A 26,490-nucleotide genomic window follows, 5' to 3' on the forward strand; every position below is an offset into this window, starting at 1 on the left:
AGCCCTTTTTGGGCTCAGCCTCTCAGCTGGCACCTTCCCATCAAGCTGTATGGTCAGCATTTACTTTGCAAACTACGCAGGGCGTTGCTCAGACCACAAGCTTCAGAAAATGAGGGGATTTCTAACCAACTGGTTTGATTGCCATTTCTTTAAGAACCTCGCCCATGGCGAGTTCTTGAGCTATTATTACAGGAGTTGTTGCAGACATTCCCACTCACCATCTGCATCTTGGGAACCCAGAGAATAATTTCCGGGAGCATCAGGAACTCTCCCCAGATGGATCGTCCAGAGGGAGGGAAGAATAGCCCTTTACCCACCCAATGCGTGACCCACAGCAACACTTTTCAGGCAATCCTTGCCTTGGGTAGGCAGATCTTAATTTGTTTGCTGGCTTAAACAATTCAGTGCATCTTTTATAATTTGTAGCAGTTTTTGATTTACATATAAAGTTACCCTGCCTCAAGAGTAATCACAATATTTCCTCACATTTATATAGTTGTACAGTTTACAAAAAGCTTTCATGTATACAGCATTCCATTTGACTCTGTCAACATGCTGTGGGTAGCAGAGGGGCCCCAGCTCCTAGTTCAGAGAGGTAGTGTGGCTGGGCCGAGTTGATCCGCTCATATGTGGCTGACCGGGCCAGGTGATGGGCCTCCTCAATCAGGAGTGTTTGGGGCTGGTAGTGTGCAGGGAGCATGGGCTTTGCAGCCCTCACACCTGGTTTTATAACTCTTCTGAGTCCCTGTTTATCCACCTACAGGTTAAGGGTTCTAATGTCCACTCTGCAGATTTGCTGTGGAGACTACACGAGAATGAAGTCTGTGAAGTGTGTGACTCCCATGACTGAATAAATGCTCATTCCCCGCCCCTCTGTCCAGTTTCCCCCGCAAATCTGGACGTACACTTGGTAGCCAATCATAAAGGTTTATCTTTGTGGTTGGACCACATTTTTCATCCTTCTTTCCCCCTCTATTCAGTTAGCAACATTGACTTTGCTCTTTGCCCGTAGGAAACGGGGAACAGGGGAGACCTTACCCCATGACTGACGCTGACAGAGTGGATCAGGCGTACCGAGAAAATGGATTCAACATCTACGTCAGTGATAAAATCTCCCTGAATCGCTCTCTCCCTGATATTCGGCACCCTAAGTAAGTGTAACATCGCTCATCTTCTGGGATGTAAGGATTTTGCTCTTAGCACTTGTTGAGAATTAATTAAAGAAACAGGTACAAGAAGCGCTGCTGGAGAGGAGTCCCTCCTGTTACCGAGGGCCTTTGTGCGACGGTTCCTGTGATCAGATGCTCCTAGGATGTGCATGGTGAGGCAGAGGGACGCTGATGTGGCCCCAGAAGAGCCAGTCTCCTACCTCTGTTCGGTGGTGGAACATGGAACCTCTACGTTTCCTTTGAGCTCTGGCCCGCAGGGATGTTCAGGCCCCAGTTAGAAGACATTTTCAGTGACAGTTCCAACCCTCACTCTCTCCACTTTCTACCTGTGACATGCTTATTTCTTTTTTTTATCTTTATTTTAGCTCTCCTGTGTATCTGTGTATTTATGTCTTTGTTATAAGCTATCTCAAATCATTTGAGAGAGGACATATTGTAACAATTATAAAGATAACAGTGGCAGCTGACATTCTTTGAACAGGCCAGGCCCTTTCTTTGCATCATCTCAGGTTCCTGTGAGATGAGGCCTGAAGGATGCCCATTTTATAGATAAGGAAACTAAGGGTTATAGGCGTGTCATAACTCCCATAAGGCCACAAGGTGACTAAGGAGCTGAGCCAGGCCTTAGGTTTCAGTTCAGCCAAATGTTCTATTCTGGACCTGAAGCCATCCTGCCTCCTGGACGTTTTCAGTAGGGTTTTTGTGATGGTCACGGTGATTTCTTAGGAGAGCAGTTGTTCTTAAAGCTGATGTGCATTAGAATTAGCAGAGGGGCTATTGGAACACAGGACATTGTGCTTCACCCCCATAATTCCTGATTCAGTAGATCTGGGTTAGGGCCTAAGAGCTTGCATTACAAACAGGCTCCCACATGGAGCTCGTGCGGCTTGTCTGGGGTCCACAATTTGGGAACCACTGCAAGTGGATTTCAAAATGGCTTCTACACGAAGGCAGTACTGAGTAGCATTGGAGGATAAAGTATTTTGTTCAGGGACTAAAAGTAGAGCCCAAGAAACGATAATGAGAGCTAACACTTACCAGGTGCTTACTGTATGCCAGGCATTGATATAAGCCAGTGGTTCTCCAAGTGTGGTTCCAAAACCAGTGACATCAGCATCCCTTAGGAGCTTGTTGGGCATGTAGATTTCTCAAGTTCCAGCCCAGGTCAACCACATGAGAGGCTCTGGGGAGGGGCCCTGCACTCGGCGTTTTAACAAGCCCTCCAGACGATTCTGGTCCATGCTTACGTTTTAGAACTGCTGTTAACTCAGCCAAACTTTCCAAAAAACCCAGTGGGGTAGGTACCTTTATTATCACCATTTTACAGATGGGAAATGGAGGCACAGAAAGGGTAAATAATTTGCACCAGATGACACAGCTGGTAAGAGGGGGCACCAGAAATTGAATGCAGGGATTCTGCCTCTGGAATCTGTTACTAATCTCTGAGCTGTAAGGTGTTTTCACCTGTAAGAACTGAGATGGTAGACTACAATAATCAAGAACTAATCATGATGGCATTTTTGGCTACTCCCCGGATGCTTTCAGCCCCATTACATCTGTCAGTTCTTGCACCAGTGCTTTTGAGCGAGGCGGACTATCCCCATCTCCACTTTGTGGAGGAGGACGCCACACGGCTGCAGGGCGCACTGCGTGTCCAGGGCTGGGCCATGTTCCTGATGATGGCTTGCAGCGAGGGGAGGGAACAGGCCCTGGGTGTGCCTGTCTGTGGGGTTTGCAATTTGTTTCATGGTCTTCACTGTCGAGCCTGAGATTTTTTTTTCATCTAAGTCCGAGAATGTAGTTCAGATATTACTGATGTTTCTGGATTCAGAACTGCGACCTGACGCTGAAGGTCAGAAACTCAATTTATGTGTTTAGCCCCTTGCAGAGTTCAGAATTCTACACTAATATCATCTTTCGCGGTCTAGGAAAGAAGTGCATCTGGGAGCTTTTTACTCTCACCTCAGCTGCTATTCTGTGGTTCTGTGGGCTCTGACTGTGCCTGGGGTGGTTTGAAAAAAAATGCAAAGGCCAGGATGGCACCCAAGCCACTGGAATCTCAATCTCTGGGGATGCGGCCTGGGTCTTTGAATTTTCTAAAATCTTCCAAAGTGATTCTCACGTATAAGGAGGGTTGAGAACTGCTGGTATGAAATAAGGAATATTTTTATCATGAGAGCGAGAAGCTGGGTGGGTCACAGCTTTTATCCATCTATGTATCTGTTCATTCACTAAATACACAAATAATGGTCGTGTGTGTGCCAAGCCCTGTGCCCGACACCAGAGCACAGTGAGAAATGAGCCATCTTGCTGCTTTGTGCAGGGCTGGGACAGATGGCGTAAGGAAGGCATTACACTGCAGCAGAGAAGACCAGTAACAATGGTAAGCAGAGTGCTTGGAACCTCCCAGGACACCCGCACTCCACACCAGCCTTTGCGGGAAGACATGGCAGGTGGAGAACTGCTTGGGCAGAGACTTGCCAGCCAAGACGATGCACATTCTTCAGCTTATGAGTTACAAGGATGAGTCTTTCAGCTGGCTGGAAGAGGAGCCGGGATGGGGGTCTGGCCCCTTTGTCTCCCAGTGCAGTGCCCTTTCCTGACAGCCCAGAAAAAGAAAGAGCTTCTTAATCCAGGAGTTCCGTGGTCCACGAAGAGAATTCAGGAAGGTCTGTAAACTTGGATGAGAAAAACGTGGCTTTTTAAAATTATTATTAACCTCTCACTGAAATGCGGTGTTCCCTCCAGTTATGAATGTAGGCACCAAAGCCCCTGTGATGCAGTCACCAAAAGAAATCATGTGCTTTCTCATCACTTTAGAGATAGATTGAAATGTTGTGGGCACTCATCACCACTTTGAAATGAAGGTAGTTTTTAGAACCAGCACTAGATCCCGTTGTTTAATGTGTTCCCAAAGAAGCACATTTATTACTGCATTTTGATTTTTTAAAATTTTTTTCTAACGATGTTTCAGTCCTAAATAGTTTACAATCTCATATATTTTGTTTTCTGAAGTATAATCCTTGCTCTCAGAAGTGTCCATGCATTTTACCAGCCTTGCAGAGGGGTCCATCGATAAGGTGAGGAACCCCTGTCCTGGACGGATGTGAACTGAGTCTAAGCCACAGGCTCCTGTTACCAGCCCACCCGCCCAGCCAGCATCCAAGTTTCAGTGAAAGATTGGGGCTAAATCCAGTGCTCCTGACACTCCCCTTTTTTAGAATCCCCAGTTGTGGAAGCTGACTTTTCAGAAATGAGTTGACAGATGTCTTGAAGAGCCTTTTTTTTTTTTATCCCAGGGGGGAAACTTTCCTGCAGTTTGACAGCAGAAATGTGTGAATAAATTAGAGCCGTTGAGCCGCTCCTTCCCTCCGGTTTCTTTTAGCTTAAACAACTTCCCCAGCAGGAGCTGAGGTTTATGTTTGCCTTTTATTCCTTCGAACTGAATTTTGGCAACAGGATGTCAAGAAGAGGATTGAGGGGCTGTTTGTTTGTGCCAGCTGCATTTGCTTCCACCAGAAGCTGCACTGGGGAACGTGCAGCCACCGAGAACGGAAGCTAGGAACTTGGGCCTCACTTGCTGGGCGTGCATGTGGGAGGCAGCCAGCTGGCTCTGAGGAGGCCTGCCCTCTGCACTTCCTGCCAAGGGAGCAAAACAGACGCTGGCTGGTGGGCTGGCCCACTTTCCCTGCTACTCAGGGGGCCCTGCTGGGCTGTTTGACAGCTGCACATGGAGGCCCCACAGCGCTGATGGCAGCGGAGCCGGAGCCGCAGCTGTTAAAGCGGCCTGGGTCTGAAGGTTCCTGTGCACACCCCTTTGCTGGGTGATCAGTTGTTCCCATGCAAAGATTGTCCATCGTGGCAAAGAAAGTGGTCTACCGTCCTGACCTGCTCTCTGCAGTCCATGGCTTTAGTTTCCAGTAATGAATGAACCTGAATGGAGTCTTTGTTGCAATAAAAGATCCAGGTCTACCTAGAATCCTGGTTCCGTGCTCCTTTTTGCTTTTACCTTTTTGTTAAATTAACACGGTTAATTTATGGTATGTGCTGAATTTCCTCAAAAGAACTTACAACCTCATATTATTAGAATTGGCCAGTACCCTATGAAGCACCTTTACTTCCCCAACAGTTTGCAAAAACAACAATGGAGGGAGTTACACTCTGTTACCTTTGAGAAGCATTTATTGAACATATACTCTGAAAAAAAAAGACAATTTGAAAAAGCACAAGACATTAAAGCCAACCATATTTGTAGCAGTAATAATAATAATATCTGTGCTTTAATATGAATGTACACATAGACATTAAAAATGCTATTTAGGACCCAAGATGGAGTAACAGGGACCAGATTTACTCCCCTGCCTGAAACAACTGGGGGAGAAAAAAAAAGACACTGGAAGTGAAGGGCAGTAATCCCTAAGAGGTGGGAGACAAATGAGGAGAGTCCTCCAGTTGCCTGAGCTAATTGCCTTGAGACAGTTTTCAGGCTATGGTGCAGGGCGGGGGGAACCCAGGTTGAGCCCCAGGACTTCCTGAGTTGAGTTGATGGAGCTGAGCGTCCAGGGAAAACAAAGAGCAAAAAGTTCACAGGACAAGATACTGAAGAAGAGAGAGCTGCATGGAGATTGAGCTACCGAGGTCTGTGGATGGTCCCTTTGAGTATGCAGCAGATCACCGATGAGCTCCTTCCTATGTGAAAGCTACCTGAGGCTGGGAAAGAGATCATCCAAAAGGATTAGAGGGAACAGTGCCACGCTCTCACACAGTGCCACGAACAGTGCCTCTTCCCACAACTCAGACTGGAAAACCTTGTGATTTGTAGCTCATGGAAAATTGGGTAGAGGACTTGAAGAGTTTTGCCTCAGTGGGGACTAATTAGCTCTAGACTGAACAGTGCTCTGGACCAGTCTAAAAAAGCATAAGTTATGACACAAAAGGATCAATGAAACTGTTTCTAAGTAACTTAACTGCATCCCAGGACAAACGTCAAAAATACTTAAAGAAATACAAAAATATTCAGCCCTAACCAAGATAAAATCCAACCAATGATTGTCAGGCATGTAAAGAAGTAGAGAAACGTGGCTTATGATGAGAAAAATACTTAAAACCAACCTAGACTTGACACAGATGTAAGAATTAGCAGAGGACACTAAAGTAGTTACTGTAACTGTATTATTGTTTGTGTTTAAAAAGTTAGAGAAATGGGATTTATAGATGATGTAATACAGAATTGTACACCTGATATCTATGTAATTTTACTAATGATTGTCACCCCAATAAATTAAAAAAAAAAAGTTAGAGACATGAAAGATATGCAAAGACCCAGCTGAACTTCTAGAAGTGAAACCAATAACGTCTAAGATGAAAAATACAGTATGTGGGATTGATGGCAGATTAGATATTGCAAGGGGAAGAAAGATTAGTGAACCTGAAGATATAAGAAGAGAAACTATTCAAAATAAAATACACAGAGAAAAAAGAATTTCAAAAAATAAAGAGTATTAAACTGTGTGACTTTAAGTCCTCGAATATTCATGTAACCAGAGTCCATGAAAGAGAGGAGGAAAATAATGGCCAAAAGTTTTCCAAATTGAATGACAACTTTAAAACCACAGATCCAAGAAGCTCAGTGAAACCCAGTCTCAAGAAACATGAATAAAATAACAAACACCAAGGCACGTCATAATCAAATTACTAAAATCCAGTGATGAAGAGAAAACATTTTAAAGCAGCTAGAGAAATAAAATATGTTGTAGACAGAGAACCAACGGTAAATTGTTTCACTGGAAACAATGTGGGGAAGAACAGTGTAGCATCGTCTTTAAAGTACTGAAAGTAAAAACCCACTCAACCTAGAACTCTGTACCCAATGAAAATATCTTTCAAACATTGGGAAATACTTTTCCGACACACACAAAAAATGCTGGAAGAGGGAATAAAGAGCAAAAAGGAGAAATTGAAAGCAAGTACCAAAATGATGGAATTTAACCTAACCACATCAATAATCGTGTTAAATGTAAATGCTACAATCATTTCAGTTAAAAGGCAGAGATCATCAGATTAGATAAGAAAGCAAGATCCAACTACATGCTGCCTGTAAGAAACACACTTTAAATATAAAAATACAGATAAATTAAAAGGATAGAAAAGATCTACCATGCTAACACTGGTCAAAAGAAAGCTTGAATGGCTATACGAGTGTATAGATAAAAGATTTCAGAACAAAAACTATTATCAGGGATAAAGGTCATTACATAATAATAAAGGGACTGTTCATCAAGAAGATATAACAACCCTAAATGTTTATGTACCTAATAAGAGAGCTTCAAAATACACGAAGCAAAACCTCACAGAACTGCAAGGAGAAATAGACATAGCCACAATTACAAAATTTCAACATTTCCCTCTCAGTAATTCATAGAACAAGTGGACAGAAAATCAGCAAGGATAATGGTAGACTTGAATAGCAATGTGACTCAATTGACAATTACAGAGCACCCATCAATGGCAGAATACCAGTATACATACATTCTTTTAAACTACTCAGGGAACATTTACCAAGATAGGCCATATTCTGGGCCAGAAAACAAGTGTCCATAAATGTAAAAGGTTTCAAATGATACAAAATATATTCTCTGACCACAGTGGAATGAAATTCAGAAACCAGTAACAAAGCAGTCTCTTAAAATTTCTAACTGTTTGGAAGCTGTGTAACTCACTTATGAATAACAGATGGGTCAAAGAAGAAATCAAAAGGAAAATTAAAGAGTATTTTGAACTGAATGATAATGAAAACAGATTAATATCAGAATTTGTGGGATGTCACTAGAGCAGTACTTATGGGGAAATTTGTAGCATTAAAGGCCTACATTAGAAAAGAATGATCTCAAATTAATGACATCAGCTTCTACTTTAAGAAACTAGAAAAAGAAGAGTAAATTAATAAATAAAGATTTTTTTAAAAGAAATAAAGAAGACTGAAAGAAGAAATAAGAATGATCAAAGCAGGGGTTAGTGAAATGGGTATTAGAAAACCAAGAGAGAAAAATCAATGACACCAAGTTGGTTTATTTGAGATGGTCAATTAAATTGATTAACTTCTAACCAGACTGATGAGAAAGAGATAAGACGCAAATTACCAATGTCAAGAACAAGAGAGGTGACATAACTACAGATGCTGTAACTATTAACAGAATAATAAAGGAATAATCTGAATAATTTTATGCCTATAAATTCAATAACTTAGATGAAATGACAAATTCCTTGAAAAACACAAAGTACCAAAGATCACTCAAGAAGAAATGATTGATTTGAATAGCCATATATCTATTAATACTAAAGAAATTGATATTGTAGTTAAGAACCTTCCCACAAAGAAAACTCCTGTCCCAGATGGGTTTCATTCTCCCACCCCATCCCCACAGTGCTGAGAGGTTTGTCACACCATCCACAGAACAGTGATAGGCTCCGAAGACATACCAGCGAGGTCTGACAATTAAGTTTGCGAACTTTGTTGCAACAACGTTGCTACCTTTTTTTGATATCAGAGGGATTATTCATTATGAATTGTACCCACTGGACAAACAGTTAACCTAGTTTACTATTTGGAAGTGCTGAAAAGCCTGCGTGAAAAAGTTAGTCGATCTGAACTTTTCGCCAACAATTCATGGCTCTTGCGTCACAACAATGCACCAGCTCACACGGCACTGTCTGTGAGGGAGTTTTTAGCCAGGGAACAAATAACTGTGTTGGAACACCCTCCCTACTCACCTGCCCTGGCCCCCAATGACTTCTTTCTTTGCACGAAGAGACAGGAAATACTGAAAGGAAGACATTTTGATGACATTTGGACATCAAGGGTAATACGACAACAGCTCTGATGGCCATTCCAAAATGAGTTCCAAAATTGCTTTGAAGGGTGGACTAGGTGCTGGCGTTGGTGCATAGCTTCCCAAGGGGAGTACTTTGAAAGTGACCATAGTGATATTCAGCAATGAGGTATGTAGGATGAGTTCGACCTCTTATTGTATACGTATTAGCAGTTTATACCCTTTTATCATAATTGGTGTGGTGGCGTAGAGTAAGCGCGCTTGACTCATTTATAATGGAGTCCTTTGATATAAGATTAGCACCCCAGAGATGCCCAGATGTGAGTGTTGCAGACTCCCTAGTTTGACAGGTTGTTAGCCAGGCAGTTGTTTGGGGGAGCAGCAGAGGGGTAGAAAGAGGGGCTGGAGCCTGAATGATTTGTGAGCCAGGAAAAGAAAATCAAATGGGCATGTGTCCCTACAATTTATGCTAGGTAAGAACCAACTAACATGCACGTGAACTCATGTGTGGTTTGTGGTTCTTTAATCATTTCTGCAAACAGATGCTTTTTCTAAGTCTTATAGAAATGGATGGTGTGCTATTATAATAACGTTTCTCATTCATCAAGTACTTACAGGGATTGTGCTGAGTATTTTACCAGCCTGGTCTCACTTTGAGGTTTTGTGTAATGATACTTTTTACCCTTTATGTTTTGACACTATCTTCTCTTTTACAAAAACAGTATCACAGCTCTAGTGATCCCAGCCTCTCTGAAATTGTATCTAATGGGGATCACTAGGTCCATTTTACAGATGCACAAACTGAGCCTGGGAGAAGCTCAGCTCTTTGTTCTGGTTCACACAGCTGGTGTCAGGCAAAGAAGACTCCACATCTGGTCCAAAGGTTTGTACTGCATCCTGCACAGACTGAGACCCATTCTTCACAGAAAAGGAGGGAGACATTTTTAAATTCTCATCATTTGTGTGTGAAGGTTCTTGGACCAGGCATGCGAGCAATATTAGCTAGATAAATGGATACACCCAACAGACTACTCAGGTTGCATTTCCTTCACCATGCTGAAGGTAATATATGCCTGTCCAGGAGCAGATAAATAGCACTCAGTAAAATTGGTTACAGAGCTGAGTTTGATTGCTAAGTGGTATTGGCCTTGAAAGGGTTTTAAGGAAAAAGAGAAAAATGACTGGAAGATAAAGGCGATTATCAATTCTCTCCCTTCATTAAGATGGTGTCAAGGACAGCAGGATGATGAGACAAGCAAGAGCAGCTTAGTTTAGGAGCACTTTTACGTAGAATAGAACATAATTCCCCTCAATTGTAAGCCTCCCTCACGCTTTTTTTGAGGGGAGAAATCAATGGTTCTCTTGAGACACACACCTCTCTCTCTCGCTCTCTCACTCTCTTGCTCTCGCTTTTGCTCTCGCTCTTTCTCTACATCTATTCCTAAATCTGCCCAGGTAGTGAATGATATGAATGGTAACAGTTTAGCTTTCTATAGTTTTTCCTTTGTTTATGCATCTTACATAGACATATAAAGGGGTTTGGGGTTTGGTTTTGCTTTACAAAAATGTGATTGTACTATATGCATTTGATTCTACAAGTGGCTTTGTTCATTTACTAGGTTGTGGTCACATTTCTAATAGCTGTGTAATATTCCACCGGAATATAATCTACTCAACCAGCCTTTCATTGATAGGCAGACAGGTTGTTTCCAGGACTTTGCTTCTGGAAACAGTGGCGAAAACATCCTTGAACATGTATCTTTACATTTTTGTTTCTTCCTTTCTCCACTTGCATGAATCAGCAAGAATATTGATATTAAAGCCCATTTCTGCCTAACGACATTTGCCTGGCAGCTGGCATCTAACTGGGATCTGAGGTGTGGTCCTCATGGTTGTTTCATGCTGGTAACTCCGGGCACCTTGACCTTACACATCATATTCATTAACAGTTCCTCCTGCTTGCCGCTTCCTTCCTGTGTTTCAAGTTGGAGCCAGTGGAGTACATTGCCTGTTATATCTGTAGGAAGACCAGTTTTATTGTGTGGGACAGCTGCGTGAAGAAACTGTTGGATTTTGCTGTGTTCTTTAAAATGTTTTGTTGTTGTTGTTGTTTTTATAACTGTTTTAAAACTAAATATCTGAACAAAGGCGTTTCCAAAATGTGAGTTCAAAGGGGATGAAAGACAACACCAGCAAGATACTGTAACTACTGCTTGTGTCTGACGTCCCTGGGGCAGGTTAGAGGTTGCGCAAAGGGTGATGAAAGGGCAGTGCAGAGGTGCATGACTGACACTGCTGGACCCTTGTGGTTCTCTTACCTGTCTATTGAGAAGAGGGAAGAGCAGGGGGGTGCGGCTGGCTCTCAGCAGAACCTCTCCTGAATGGAAAAGGACCTTCAGAAAGCTGTCGGCCTTGGCACATTGTGTCACATTCGTCTTCCGACTCCTCTGATTCCAGCCGGACTGTGTTAAAGAGAAAGCCCACCCCTGTCTTATCCCCCAGAGTGGGGTAGCGAAGGGCTGGGGAGCCGAGCCCCAGCGGAGGAGGGAAGGCTTGTTGTGAGGGTGTGTCAGAGAGGGCCCCAATCTGTGTCTGGGGGCGGGGGCAGGGGCGGGGCAGGCAGGAGTCTTTCTCAGTGTACCCGCTGAGACCCAGTTTCTTCTTCTTGTTCCAAAGCCTGGAGCTATTTATAACTTCCACTCGGCTTCTGGGTGGCTCCAGAGCCCATTGGAAGAATTATAATTTATTACTGCTTATATTATTTGTCTGCCCCGCCCCCCATTCGACTCTCTGTCCTGTGTGACAAGGACAAGGGCTTGCTTTTCACCGCTGTAGTCCCAGGGCTCAGCATGGTATTTGTCGTATAGCAGGTGCTCCGTAAACATTTCTTGAATGGATGCATGACTGAAGGAGCGAGCAAATGAGAAGGTTTTGAGCCCAGAGCTGGCTGAAGCCTGGAGTACCAAGAGGGGGATACATGTCTACAAGAGCAAAACTCTTACTTAGGTTAAGCCTGTTGGAAACCTCACGCCCTTTCCTGGGATGGCCATCCCTGACTACAAGAGAATTGAAGTCAGGACCGTCTCTGCTGTGGGCCCTCCATATTGACCCATCTTCAAGGATAGAGCTAACTACTTTTCCCTCCACATGGCTGTTTTAAATGTACAGTCTCACCTAGTTCTCATGCCATTCTCATGGTGTTGCCATGCCCATGTCACAGATAAGTAAACTGAGGCTCAGCAAGGGCTGGAACCCTGCTCCGGGACTCACAGCTGCAGAGTAGCAGCAGGATTTGAACCCAGGTCCAAAGCACTCTTACTCCCTTAGTCCATACAATGTCGGGTTTGTTCAGTTGACTTGCATTTCACTTTGGTCTGTGGGTGGTGTCCCATGCTAGGGAATTAAATGTGTTTTATAGTTCCCTTCAAAATGATTGGGTTGTTCTGTTTCAAAGTGGACACAGAGAGAAGATTTTTGCAACGCTTTCCTCTGTTTTCACTTCTTTTCTTTTATATTCTGGTGCTCCAGCATTAAGCCCAGAGGGCACATCTTAAGGGCCAGTATATTACATTTATCTTTATGTCACAAGAGCTCAGAATCCTTTAGGGAATATTAAATTGGGGTTGCTTAGTGACAAATGAGCTCAGTTGTTTCCCAGTTCGCCCACTGCCTTCCCAACACCACTGCCGCCGTAGGCCACGTTCTCCTGGTCAGTGAATGAACAAAGTTCTCTTCCTGCAGCAGGAAAGAGAAGTTGTGCCCCTTCAGATCAGAGATAACTCCTGGAAAACAGTAGTTGCTGCCCCTGTCTTTCCGAAGCCAGCATTAGGTCTAAAACAGAATCATTTGACTGAAACGGCTTAGAGGTTATCCAGTTACATCAGCAAGGGTTATTTTAGTTACAAGTGGTAGAAACCTAAGTGAAACTGACCTAAGAGAAGAAAATGTATTGGCTCATGTACTGAAAAGGCCAGGAGCAGACCGTGGCTTCTGCCATAGATGGATCCAGGTCCCTAAAAAATGCCAGCAGGTGCCTCTCTCTCCAACTCTTGGCTCTGTTTTCTATTCTGTTAACTTCTTTTTAAGACTGGGAACAGTCTACATGGTGGCCCCAGGCAGACCAGACTTACAGCCTCCCGTGTTCAATTTCAGCAGCTAAGAGCTTGCCTCTCTCCCAGTTGTCTCAGCAAATAATTAACTTTGATTCACAGGTTCCCATCCCTGAACCAATCGCTGTGACTGGGGAGATGCGATGCTCTGATTGGCTGAGCCAGGCTCCCTTGCCCACCGTTGAAGCAAGGCAAGGACCTCCCGGCCCAACGCTATAGAAATGAGGGGTGGGAGATTCCCCCAGAAAAATCGGGATGCTATTACCAAAAGAAGGAGAAGGCACACAGAGCAGCACACAACACCTGCCTATTGCCTCAGTCTGGCTCCCTTAATGACATAAGGGAACCCGAGGTCCGGCGAGAAGAGAGGACTTGGATGAGTGCATAGCAGAGAGGAAACTAGAAGCCAGGATTCCAGACTCCTACTTACTATAGTTCCTTCAATTTTTGTTTTTGATCTATTCATTCTTCTTTTTGTTTGTACAATTAATAGCATTGCTACATTGTGTCTACGAAAATGTTAAATACGCATAAAGGGCAGATGGGTTTAAATCCAGCTCCAGCCCTTACCAGCTGTTTGACTTTAGGCAGTTTATTTAACTTCTCTCTGCCTTGTTTCCTTCCTCTTTGTAATGAGAGCAATGATCGCCCCTACCTCCTAAGAGCACTGTGACCATGAAATGACGTGATGCGTATAAAGTATGTAGAACATCGCCTGGCATAATGGAATCCTTAACAGATATTTTCTGTCGTTATCATCGTCATTGTCCACTGTATTTTTTTAACTGCTTATCAGTATTCCATAGTTGGAATTTTTCCCATTTGTTTAATCCTTTCCTATTGACAGACACCTTGTTTCTCCTCCTCACCAGTTCACAGTGTTTCAAGGAACACCACCGACCATGCCTCTTAGTTCTCACGCTGTGCGCCTCTAACTAGCCTTCCCGCTGTCTGGGTAGGGTCCTCACCAGCCTGTGAACCAGGGATAGAAAGCCTTGTGCAGGGATAGAAAGCTTTTCACTTGGGTCTTAGTTGGATGTGTTGAAATTCCATGGGTGCCTCTTCTTTTATGGTGCCATCTGGGGCCAGAAATAGCGAGCCAAGAGGGCATCGGGATTGAAGCTGTGTGCTGGAAGTTTCATGGTATCACTGCTTAGACCCTCTGCAAGGGCATCGCTCTACCTGATCCTGCCCACAGAGGGGCTCTTGCAAGCATCTCAGGAGACCATGCTGCCGCTGGGAGCCCACAAAGATTAGGATGCTGTCACGTCAGGGTGCTGTATGCCATGGAGTAGAAACGGATACAGTGGTACCTCAGTTTTCAAACCTTTCCATTGACGAACGTTTCAGTTTACGAATGCCGTAAATTTTATGACTCTCTGGTATCATTAGATAGTAAAATTCGTGCTAAATTTGCAGTTTTAGGGGTTGATTTTAAAGCTCTGGAATGGATTAATCTGTTTTGCATTACCTTCTATGGGGAAACCGTGCCTCGGTTTTCGAACGTTTCAGAACTCGAACGATCTTCTGGAACGGCTTATGTTTGAAAACCGACGTACCACTGTATGTGTTCAGAGAAGAGAGCAGAGGAAAACATACCCAAGTGTTGAACGGAGCTCAGCCCCCTGAGCACTGGGAAGGATAGGCTGCTGCTGTCGTTCTCAGTTGTTCTTTCGCCTCTGTGTTTTCCAGACTTTTACACAGAGCAGTTAGCACTTTATCATCAAGAAACACACACATATAATTGTTATTTTGAGTAGATACTAGCTAGGTTTGAGTCCTGAATCCATGTCCTTGTCCTTCTGGGCTGTTTTCCTGATGTGGTTAACAGGTGAGCCGTCCCTGGTTCATCTCCCTGCCAGGGGTTGGTACAGATGAGAGGAGAGAGAAGGACGAGCTTTGTAAGCCATCGGGCACGATAAACTGTGGGGAGGCAAGTTACTTATTGTCTGGTCACAGCCAAACCCAGCCTCTTTCATCGGGAGCAGTGCCCTAGTTTCTCCTTCCTGGAGACCATGCTCTGCGCTGCTTCCTGGAGGCAGCAGCAAGGAGGCGCTTTGTGTTCACCGTTCACAAAAGACCTGGGGAAACGCCACCATCCGTGTTGACATCTCAAAACAATACATGAAGACAGGTCTTAAAGGGGACTGCTAAGATGGGGGTGGCCCTGGGGTGAGTGGCGGCCTTCTGTCTTCATCCCTGCCATCGCCAGGCCACCTCTCTCTACGGTGGCCTGAGGCCATTTTGCATAAGCTCCCAATAGGAAGGTGGCCTGTGGGTAGGTCTGTGGAACCAAGTTTCCTGCTTCATACTGGAGAGCTTCGTTTCAGCATGTCACACAACATTTTATTTAAACAAAGAGCCTCTACTAAGCTGGGACCAAACTAATGACTAGTGAGTGCCCATGGCAAAAGTCGAAATGCTATTTTGTACTTATTTAGTGGATGGATGAGGGAGAAAAAGAAAGGAGACCAAAAGAAGCAAAAAAAAGGCATACATTCAGGGCTATGATTCCAGCTGAGCCTTTTATTTGAGTTCTGAATAATCTTTAATTCCATGATTGAATTAAATTAGAAGTGAATTTAGTCTATTGTGGCATTGTCTACTTCCCTTGCTATACGATGGTGTTTGTGTGTCTGCTGGCAGGTTGTGGGGTTTGAGAGAGCGAGAGCTCTCTGCTGGGTAATAGCTCTATTGTATTTCACCCTTTGGACTACTGGCAATTTATTACAGCTACCCCCTACCCTGCTTCCACTGAGCAAGCCTCCTGTGAAATTGGATGGAAGGCAAGACCTTTTGTAGAAAACTAGATGTCGCCTGTCTCTTTCTTGGTCACAGAGGACTCAGCTGAGTTAGGGGAAAGGGATTTTTAAAAAGAGGTGCTTTCGTTTATTTGTGAAGGCTGACATAATGAAGTTGGCGAAGGCTCCCAGAGAAGGCTGGAATGATCAAAGGGATTAGAAGAGGTGGGGAAAGGGGCAGAGGAGGGCTGCATGCGGCCTGGATAAAAACAGTTCCAGCCAGATGAAGAGCAAGAGGGGACGTGCAAGAAGTGCAGCGGTCCCAAGAGGAAAGAGAGAGGCTGACTTGTCCATCAGGACTGGACTGCCAGCATCAGGGAAGCAGTTTGCACAGCTGGAACCGAGCTCACTGCCAGATGCCAAGGGTTCACTCCTACGCCCCTACCCCAGCTTCCCTTGGTGCCTATAGAGAGGGAATTCAAAACTAAGGAGAACGTGGACCCTGACCCAATTTTTCCAAAATTTCTTTTTGAAAATTATCAAACATAAAAGTTTAAAGAATTATACGCTCAATGCTCATGTTCCCACTATCTGGATTCTGCAGTTAACACTCCTCTACTGACTTGGTCACGTATCCATCCATTTCTTTCTCCCTCCATCAATCCACTTTACTCTTTAATACATTTCAAAGTAAGTTGCCAAGAGATCCTGGCACATTCTGAGAGTTGAACAGTTGCAGTGGCATACAAAAGGAGAGATTTCTTTTTTTTTTTGGTTATGTTCATTGCTCTAGATGTCACAAATTTTCCCAGAAAACTTCTTACCAGTCTTGTGGAGCTCCCTCCCATGGTGCCTTTTACTTCTGGGCTCTCAACTCAGATGTCTCCAGGGGCCTGGGAGGTACTGTGAGGGAGTGAAGCAGCCCTGGTAATAGCACTGTGGGGAGTGTGAGACCTGAGGACCCGGAGAGTACCTGCCTCATAGAGATGCGTCCACTGTCAACTGCAGCCCATGCTGCCACCTGAGACTCGTGAGGGTTTTTATGTAAAATCTTTTCACTTTTTAAATGTTTGTAAATAATGTTTACATACTGGGCAAAGGTTATCAAGGATGACTCCTTGTGTGTGAGTCTTCTGTAACTGCCGTAACAAATTACTTAGCAGCTTACTCAACACAAATTTATTCTTACAGTTCTGTAAGTCAGAAGTCCAACATGGGTCTTATAGGGCTAAAATCAAGGTGTTGGTTGGGCATTCCTTTCTAGGGGCGCTAGGGAAATCTTGCTTATCTGCATTGTTGGCAGAATTTTGTTATAAGGAGTGAAAGTCCCATGTCCTTCCTGGCCATCAGCTGAGGACGATTCCCAGCTTCTAAAAGCCACCCGCCTTCCTTGGTTCATGACCCCTTTCCTCCATCTTCAAAGCCAGCAGTGGTGGGTCGAGTCCCCCCCATACTTCAAATCTTTATTCATTCCTTCTCATCTTTCTAACCGAGCCGGAAAAATTCTCTGCTCTTAAGGACTCCGGTGATTGCATTGGACCCACCTGGGTAATCCAGGCTTCCCAAACTCGTTCTTAACCTTAATTCCATCTGCAAAGCCCCCTTTGCCATGTAAGGTAACATGTGCACAGCTTCTGGGGATTAAGGCTTGGATGTATTCAGGGGCTGCTACTCTGCCAGAAGCCAGAGACACAAGGAATACAGTGTTGCCATTCCCTCTGAGCCTGCCTAGTCTTCACACTGCCTCTTCTGGACCCTGGGAAACTCCCTCATATCCCAAATGAAATGTACTCCGCATCAAGTATATGGTAATGGAAGGAGAACTGACTCTGGGTAGTGAACACATAATGCAATGTATAGATGATATTTTATAGAATTGTACACTTGAAACCTATGTAGTTTTGTTGACCATTGTCAACAAAATAAATTTTTGTTACCCCAATAAATTTTAACCAAAAAAAATATACTCCACAGATAAGAAGAAATGAAGGACAAAAGGAATCTTAAATTTTCTATAATATTGTTAGCAATAGTATTGGTATTGTTTTTCTGAAACTATTATATAGTACAGGAAAAAGGAAATAAGTAATTATGTTAATCTTAAGAACCTAGATTTTTAGCAAAAATAAAACCAGATACAGATATCACAAGAAGAGAAAACCATCGACCAATATCCCTGATAAATATAGATGCAAAAATCCTAAACAAAATACTAGCAAACCAAGTCAGCAACTTGTAAGAAGGATTATACACCATAACCAAGCAGGATTCATCCCAGGAATGCAAGGTTTGTTCAACATACGAAAATCAATCATTATAATACACTATATTAATAGAGTAAAGAATAAAACCCTACTGACATCTCAGTAGGGCACAGAAAAAGCATTTGGCAAAGTCCAACACTTTTCATGATAAAAACATTCAAGAAATTAGGACTAGAAAGGAATGTCCTCAACCCAATAAAGAGCATCTGTGAAAAACCCACACTAACATATTTAATGGTGAAAGACTGATGAAAGCTTTTCCTCCTAAAATTAGGAACAAAATAAAGATGTCTGTTCTTGCTACTTCTATTCAGCATTGTGCTAGAGTTTCTAGCCAAGGCAATTAAACAAGAAAAAGAAATAAAAGAGATCTAGATTGGAAAGAAAGAAGTAGAACTATCTCTGTTTGCAGATGACATTGTCTTCTATATAGAAAATCCTAAGGGATCCACCACCAAAAGAAAAAGAAAGTGTTAGAACTAATAAATGTGTTCAACAAGATTGTAGAATACAAGCTCAATAAACAAATTAATTGAATTTCTATACACTAGCAAGGCGCAATCTAAAAATGAAAAACATATTTAGTAGACATTTCTCCAAAGAAGATATACAGTTGGCCAATAAGCACGTGAAAATATACTCAACATCGTTACTCATAAGGACAATGCAAATCCAACCATAATGAGATACCACTTCACACCCACTAGGATGGCTATCATCAGAAAGATGGACAAAAGCAAGAGTTGGTGAGAAATTGGAACGCTTACGCATTGCTGATGGGAATGTAAACTGATGCTGCCACTTTAGAAAGCAGTTTGGTAGTTCCTTTACGAGTTAAGCATGAAGGTACTTTATGACCCAGCAGCTCTACACCTTGTTATATACCCGAGATAATTAAAACAATACATCTACACAAAAACTTGTATATGAATGTTCCTAGCAAGGTTATTCAGAGTAGCCAAAAGAAGCAACCCAAATGTCCATCAGTTGGTGAATGTGGTAAACAAATAAAATGTGGTAGATCCCTAGACAGTGAAACAGTATTTAGCCATGAAAAAAAATAAACTACTGGCACATGCTACAACGTGGATGAGCCTCGAAAACATTATGCTGAGTGAAAAAAACCAGACACAAAAGATGACATATTACATGATTCCACTTATATACAAAGTTCACGGTAGGAAAATCTATGGAAACAGAAAACAAATTAGTGGTTGCCAAGCACTGGGGGGAGGGAATAATGGGTGATGACTGCTGAGGTATATGAAGTTTCTTTTGGTGGTGATGAAAATGTTTCCTGGAATTGATAGTGGTGACAGTTGTGCCGTTTGGTGAATATAGGAAAAACTACTAACTTATACAGTGTAAGAGGGTGAATTTTATGTTGTATTTTATGGTATATGACTTATACCTCAATAAAAGCAGATGTAGTATAAAATTAATATTCAGTAAAACTCCGTAATCCTATATATTAAATACAGAATTTCTGCATAAACACATGCTGTATCTATGAAAATATATTTCTAGCTCTGACCACTGCAGAGGCATAGAAACCATAAGCAACACAGTAGTAAGGAATACCCTTAGTGCTCACACTGCAGTGTGTGAATGGTGGGATGAATTAAGGAGCCAGGGTTCCTTGGCAGAATGGCTGATACCAGGTTAGGGCAGGAAGTAATACAAGTTAAGCCTGGAGAGCCTTCTGACATCTTTTATCAGAAAGCAAGGAAGCCATCAGTATTCTGCAGCATTGTTCAAAGCATCAGGAGCCAACTTGAGAAGACTCCCTTGGGCTAAAGACGGGCTTATTTGGGAACCAATAAGAGTAATGCTCGCATTGAATTGAAACGTATTAATTATGTTAAAATTTATGAGTTTTCATAATGAAAACAAGTAATTGGCCATCTTTGGAGGATGCTAGTCCTTCTGAAAACTGGTAAAGAGTCAAGAACTTACCCTGTCTTTCCTATATTTCAGGGGATCCAAATAGTTGATGTGGTAGTTTTTCTTGAGAGAACTATTCCAGCTAGTGTATGAAGAATGGTAGAATTACAATAGCTCCATTTTGCAAACCCCTGATGAAATAAAGGATTGACACTGACCATCAATGGCTCACCAGCATCACAAAAGGAGAGACAACGGGACGTTGCGTGTTTCCCGTGGCGTGCTCACACCGCCATCTAGGAAGAGGTTACCAGCGTATCTCGTCAAATTACATCAGGCCTCTTGACCAACTACCAGTTTGCAGGAACCAAAGGAGGGCAGACAGAGGAACCTGTTCAGAGACACCACAGCAATGCAAGCAGCAAAATGCAGACTGTGGAAAAGCCCATAGGATAAATGACCCAGTTTCTGCAATAAATTGTAAGGGGGGAAAAAAGAGACTTAGGAGACATATCAGCTAAAGGCAGTCTATGGACCTTGTTGATCCTGATTTATACAACCCAACTGTAAAAAGACAGAAGAATCAGGGAAATTTGAACACCAACTAGATAGCTGATGCTCTTAAGAAACTATGTTAAATCTTTTGGGTGTTACAATATTAAAGGCCCCCAGAGGCAGGGCCTTCCACCCCCAAGTTTACCACGGGGCTGGTGGAGAGCAGAGGAGAACGTGTGCTGGCTGCGGGTAGAGCCCGTGGAGGGGAAGGGGAGGAGGCTGAGCCAATGAAGCCCCGTGTATTCTTCCAGAGGCGTGGATAAATGGTTTCGTCTCTCCTCCATTGGAGAGGAATGGCCGGGGTGGGGGGAGGGGGGAAGCAGGCAGAGAGAGTGTGACTGCAGGGCTGTCCTCCACGTGGAGTCCTGAGCTGAGGATGGGCAACCGTCTTCCTGTCACGATCAAGGCTTCAACGAGTGAGTGCATGTAGAACATCGAGCCCCAGGGCTGCTCCGCCCGCATCGGCAGTCGTTGTTTGGGGTCTTGTATATGTATCCCTGTGTACTGGGTGTGCAGAGTTTGGAGGCAGGGCTTCAGGATGCCCTGTAGAAGAAGGTTCTCAAGTGACTTTCACGTGTTCCCTACAGGCTGGAGAGGGAGTGGGATTTGCCATTAGCCAAACTATGTGCGTGACTGAGTTCTCTTTTGGCCAGAGGAGAGCTGAACCTGTCCTCCCCTTGTCCTGTGTCTCCCTCTAGCTGCGTCAGCAAGCGCTACCTGGAGACACTGCCCAACACCAGCATCATCATCCCCTTCCATAACGAGGGCTGGTCCTCCCTGCTCCGCACCGTCCACAGCGTGCTGAACCGCTCCCCGCCGGAGCTGATCGCCGAGATCGTGCTGGTGGATGACTTCAGTGACCGAGGTAGGGCCCATCCCACTCCGCCTCTGCCCTCCACGCTGTGTCCTGTGACTACCACAGGGGTGGCGGGTTTTCCCTTCTTCAGCAGCACCAACGTATGGTTCCCCATTTACTGACGCTCGCTGTGTGCCCGGCCATGAACCTGGCACTGTACACACATTATCTCATCCAGTTCTCACAACAACCCATGAAGGAGGTTCCATTTTTTTATCCCATTTGTATCAATATCGACATGCGTTCAAATGCGAGTAACAGAAAACTTGATCAACAATAGCTCAGACAAGTAAGGCGTTTCTCTATTCATTTCATAATAAGGGTGAGGGTTGGTACAGCTGCTTGAGGCTCTCATCAGAGAACCAGGCTTCTCTCTCTCTCTCTCTCTGCTTCCTCATCCTCATGCTCACAAAAGGGCTGCTGGACCTCGGGAAAGTCTACCTTCCAGGCAGGAAGAAGGAAGAAGGGCAAAGAGAGCAAAACCTCTTCCTTGCAAGACTTTGCCTTCTTATTCAGGAAAGACTTTTGGCCACAACTCTGACATCTGGGCACTCCTATCTGCAAGAGTGGCTGGACATGTGAGGGTTTTGATTTGGGGCCTCTTTAGTAGAGAACGGAAAGGGAGAGGTGGATTACAAGTGTTGAGTGAAACCCCCTATAGTATCTGCCACACCATTTAACAGATGTGAAAACTGAGGCTCGGAGGGGTTAAGTGACTTATGCTCGGTCACATAGCTCTTACATGGTGATGGGGTGATTGAACCATGTCTGTCTGGCCCCAAAATATGATCTTAACCACTGGACCACACTGCCCTCCTGCCAGTGGTCTCAAGTTTGTTCTTTGCATCAAAGTTTCACCAGTTGCAGCAAAATCCAGAGAAGTCCTCTCCTCTGCTCACCTTCCCACAGAGGCACTAACAGGTAGTGAAGAGAGGGAGTCTGAGTACACTCTGGAACAATCAAAGTTGACCTGCCTGTCACCTCATATTTAGCACTACATAGTTCATTACCTGCCTTTAGTAGAGACTCCTTGGTGGGGTGTCCATGTATGTGTGTGTGCGCTCACGCACGTGTGCACATACACACCCATCTTGAACTCAATTCCTACCACCTCTAAACGTTTTCCCTAACTCTTCACCTACACTCATTCTCATGGGACCTTTTCCTTGTCCTTCTCAGCTTTTATCACTGGCAGCATGAAAATACATATGAATATAACACGTCAGCATTGGAGGCTGCAGGTCTCCCCCACTAGACTGTCCAGTCTGAGAGCAGGGGCCACCGCTTCTGTCCTGCTCACCGCTCGCGCCCAGCTCCTCAGGCAGATAGTAGGTGCTTAAGACATGTTTGATGATTGAATGATCGGCACACCTTCCTCTGTTCCCTTGGTACTTCCGCCATGTCACAGGAGCATATAGGACCGTGTGTGAGATGTATTTGTGGTCTGTCAGCCCACTGAAGCCCAGGGTGTGTCCCTTGTCTCCATAGCCCTGTTCGTTCTTTCGCAGAGAGCCTGGCAGGAGTTACGTCTTTGGTCCTGGCCCCGTCACTTTACGACATCTGTGACCTTGACCGACTCCCCTGACCTCTCTGTGCTTCGGTTCCTGCATCTGTACAATGGGACCATGACCGTATGTAGCTCTTAGGTGGCTGTGACTATTACATGAGTCACTGCATGTAAAGTGCTCAGGACAGTGCTTGGCACAGTGAACATTAGAAATAAACATTTAAGCTTGGTGTTGTTGTCATTATTATTGACAGTACCTGTGGCCGTTATAGGGGGGAGTCAGACGTGGAGGTGCAGGCAGGGTCTTCCCCTTTCTGTGGGTAAAATGGCTTTGTGAATTATGAAACACTGAACAAGTGCCCTGTTGTCTCGCCCCCACCTAAATCGTCTCCTGTCCGTTCACCATCTGAGGGGCCATAAATGAACCAGGCCTGTGTGGTGTCTCATTTATTCTTGAGAACATGCTCTGAGTGAGGCCTTCGGATCCCTGAGTCTCCCATGAGGAGCTGGGGTTAAGTGACTTGCCCAGAGTCACATAGGCAGTGAGTAGAAGACCCAGGCCTGAGGACCGCAGCCCCGGGCCCGTGCTCCGTGTGTGTTTTGTGCTGTTGAGTCATCCCTGACCCCTGGTGACCCGATGAATGAGTGACGTCCGCAGTGTCCTGTGCTCACAGCCCTGCTCGGCGCCTGCAGACTCGTGCCTATGGCTTCTTTATGGAGTCATTCATTCCACCTCATGTTTGCTCTTCCTCTTTCCCAGCTGCCTTCTATTTTTCCCGGCATTATTGTCTTTTCCAAAGCACCCGGCCTTCTCATGATGTGCCCAAAGTAGGACAGCTTCAGTTTTGTTATATTTGCCTCCAGCGACGTTTCAGGCTTAATTTGCTCTGGGACCTACTTGTTCATCTTCCTGGCAGTCCAGGGCATCTGTAAAGCATTCCTCCAACACCGTATTCCAAATGAGTCCATCTTTTCCCCATTTTCCCTCTTCACTGTCCAACATCCGTGTGTGGTAATTGAGAATACAAAGGATGATCTCTCCCACTGCCTTTTCCTCCCTGTCTTCTGCTTTCCTGTACCTGGTCTCCTCTCCCAGCCTCTGCCTTCTCCCAGCTTGGGCCTGCCACCCACAGGCCAAGGGCTTGCAGCCAGGCAGTGAAAAGGAAAATAAATGCACGCACTGCTCCATGGTGACTTGATTTCCAGTACTACGCAGCAGCACAAACAGCCTCTGTTCCTTGGGGTGAACACCTGAGCCCCCCCTCAGATATGGACCGCCCGCCCTCTCAGAGCAGGCTCGCCACTGCGGTCTGGCGGTGACGATGGCACTCCCTCACTGACTGTCTCGCTCTGAGCACCAGCCACCGCAGGGCGCCATCCTGCCTCTGATCTTCCCATGCTGTTTCCTCCACCTGGACAGCCTCTTCCCAGCTCTTCCTACGGCTGGCTCCTCTCACACCATCTTCAGTTAGGTCCCTCGTCACTCGCACTCATCACTGCTCTCCATGTGTGACTGCACGGCTCTCTGTTCACCTGTTTGCTCTCACTCTACTAGACCATTTGTGGTCTAGAAGCAGGTGGTTAGTAAATGTTTGTGAATTAGTGAATGCATGAATGAATGAATGAGGAAGGAGGAAGAAATCATATATAGCAGCTACATCCACACACACAAACTGTCACTAGACCAGGATCATCTCCAGCCAGTGAGACAGATGTGGCTGTGGAAGACACCGCAGTTTGTCCTGTGACTGGCTCGGGCCCACATCTTTGTGTTTCAGGCTCAGGTCCCTGTCACCTGTTTTCTGGAGAATCAGCTGTCCTGGGGGCAGACCCTCTTTGAGTGTCACAGGACATTAGTTCTCTCCAGAGGCAGAATAAACTAAGCATCAGCTGGATTAGAAACAAGTATTTCTCCTTGTTCAATTACAAAAAATGTCAAGGTCATTTAGGCTACTGGCTGTCACTGTGCACCCCAGAGCAGCTGAGGGCCCAGGAATGCCTTGGGGCACACGGTAAGGGGTACGGAGAAACCTACAGATGCAGGTGGGGTTCAGATGCTTCTCCTGGCATGGTCTGTATTTGCTTTCTGAAAAATTGTTCACTAATGGGAGCTCCACTGCCTAAAGATGTGTGAAAATCAGAGATGTAACTCAGCCTACTCCTTTCACAAGTGGGAAACCCGAAGTCTGGAGCAGTGGATGGCTTCACCGGGAGCACATAGCCAGCTGGTTGTCGAGGAGGGACGAGGATGCCGCGTCCGGGCTCCTAGAACAGGCTCGTCCCTCATCGCCTGAGCTGGTTGCGAGGAGCATCTGCAGATGTGCATTACTCCTTCCTGTCCCCAAGGACACGTCTCAATAAATTACTTTCCCACTGTCTTAAAGAGCAAGCTTCCTGCTAAAAAGAGCTCATTATCAAGTATAGCCAGTCCTGGACTATAATGGTTTACACCTCTAATATCCCAATTTCCTTAATGTTGTACTCAGTGATAAAAATAACAACCCCCCTCCACTGTTTACAATAAAAAATTGTAACAACTGAAAAAGAAAAGGTAAACTTCATAAGAAGGACATTCTCTAAGTGCATCTACTTCTCCAGAGAGCAAAAGTATTAATCCAATGCGGTGCCATCTGCATACCCCAATAAGGTAGAAAAGAGACCAAATACTGTCCCATTTCATAGATGAGAATGAGAACCAAGGCCCCTGTTTGTTGCTCCTTTTTCTCAATGATTATCAGGCATCGGGGCCCAGAGGAAAATGCTTACCTCACGCCCCTCTGTCCTGTACATTAGCTGTCACATTTTGCAACCTGCATGTTTTTTTTTTTTCAGAAAAGCAATCATTATTCTTGTTTCAAGAAGCAATTCTTAAGGCAGCTTTGGAAGAAAACTTACTCAGCAGTGATTGTTTTAAAAATGAGATTTGGGAGAAACAATTTTGGAATTATGGAGAGGCTTGTCTCAAGTATGGCAAATATGGGCCATCGTGAAAGACAGATTTCTCAGGGACGCATGAGCAGAGGCGTTCTCAGAGTTGAAATTCATAGACACTAACTACAGGCGAGATTGGCGCTGCCTAGCAGAAGGCATTTTCCTCTGAAATGAGTCTCCTCCAGGATCCTCAGGGCAACTAATTGTAATTCAGCTGAGGGTCGAGACCTTGAGTAGGAGACAAAATTGGAGCAGATGAATTCTTGAAATAAGATCCCGAGCTTTGTGCAGGCAGCACTAGAGACTGGTGTGGAGCCAGACGCTGACACGGGACTAATCCTGGCCCTGCTTACAAATAGGGCACTGCAGAATCTAGGGGTCTCCGAAAGCTCTTCAAATGTGTGAGCTTTGCTTGAGGATTGGGAGGATGTGGAGGTGTTTCTGCTCTAGTGGGAGAGAGAGGTGAGGGTGTAGGGCGGCAGACCTGCCTCCAGATTGCACTGTCTGGATCGGAGATTTTTGGTAGGAAGCACCAGCAGGGCCTTGGTTCATTTGTTTCTTTCTAGTCCCCTTCTTCCCTTCCCCCCTTTCAAACAGTGCTGGTTTTGTAGAAAAATCAGACAGGCAGTAACGGAAAGGGTTTTA

At 44.7% G+C, this 26,490-nt stretch overlaps 1 protein-coding gene across 1 annotated transcript in view; it reads left to right on the plus strand.

Annotated features, from left to right (window-relative positions):
* Positions 1 to 26,490, plus strand: part of GALNT10 (polypeptide N-acetylgalactosaminyltransferase 10) — a 177,525-nt gene that overhangs the window by 82,049 nt on the left and 68,986 nt on the right. Inside the window, exons 3-4 of the mRNA XM_019750401.3 lie at positions 1,013 to 1,151; positions 21,250 to 21,416. Coding sequence (XP_019605960.3) covers positions 1,013 to 1,151; positions 21,250 to 21,416 — 306 coding nt within the window. The remainder of the gene's footprint in view (positions 1 to 1,012; positions 1,152 to 21,249; positions 21,417 to 26,490) is intronic.

The sequence above is a fragment of the Rhinolophus sinicus genome, chromosome 5, assembly GCF_057876585.1.
Source record: "Rhinolophus sinicus isolate RSI-liver-muscle chromosome 5, RSI-T2T, whole genome shotgun sequence".
NCBI classification, from domain to species: Eukaryota; Metazoa; Chordata; class Mammalia; order Chiroptera; family Rhinolophidae; genus Rhinolophus; species Rhinolophus sinicus.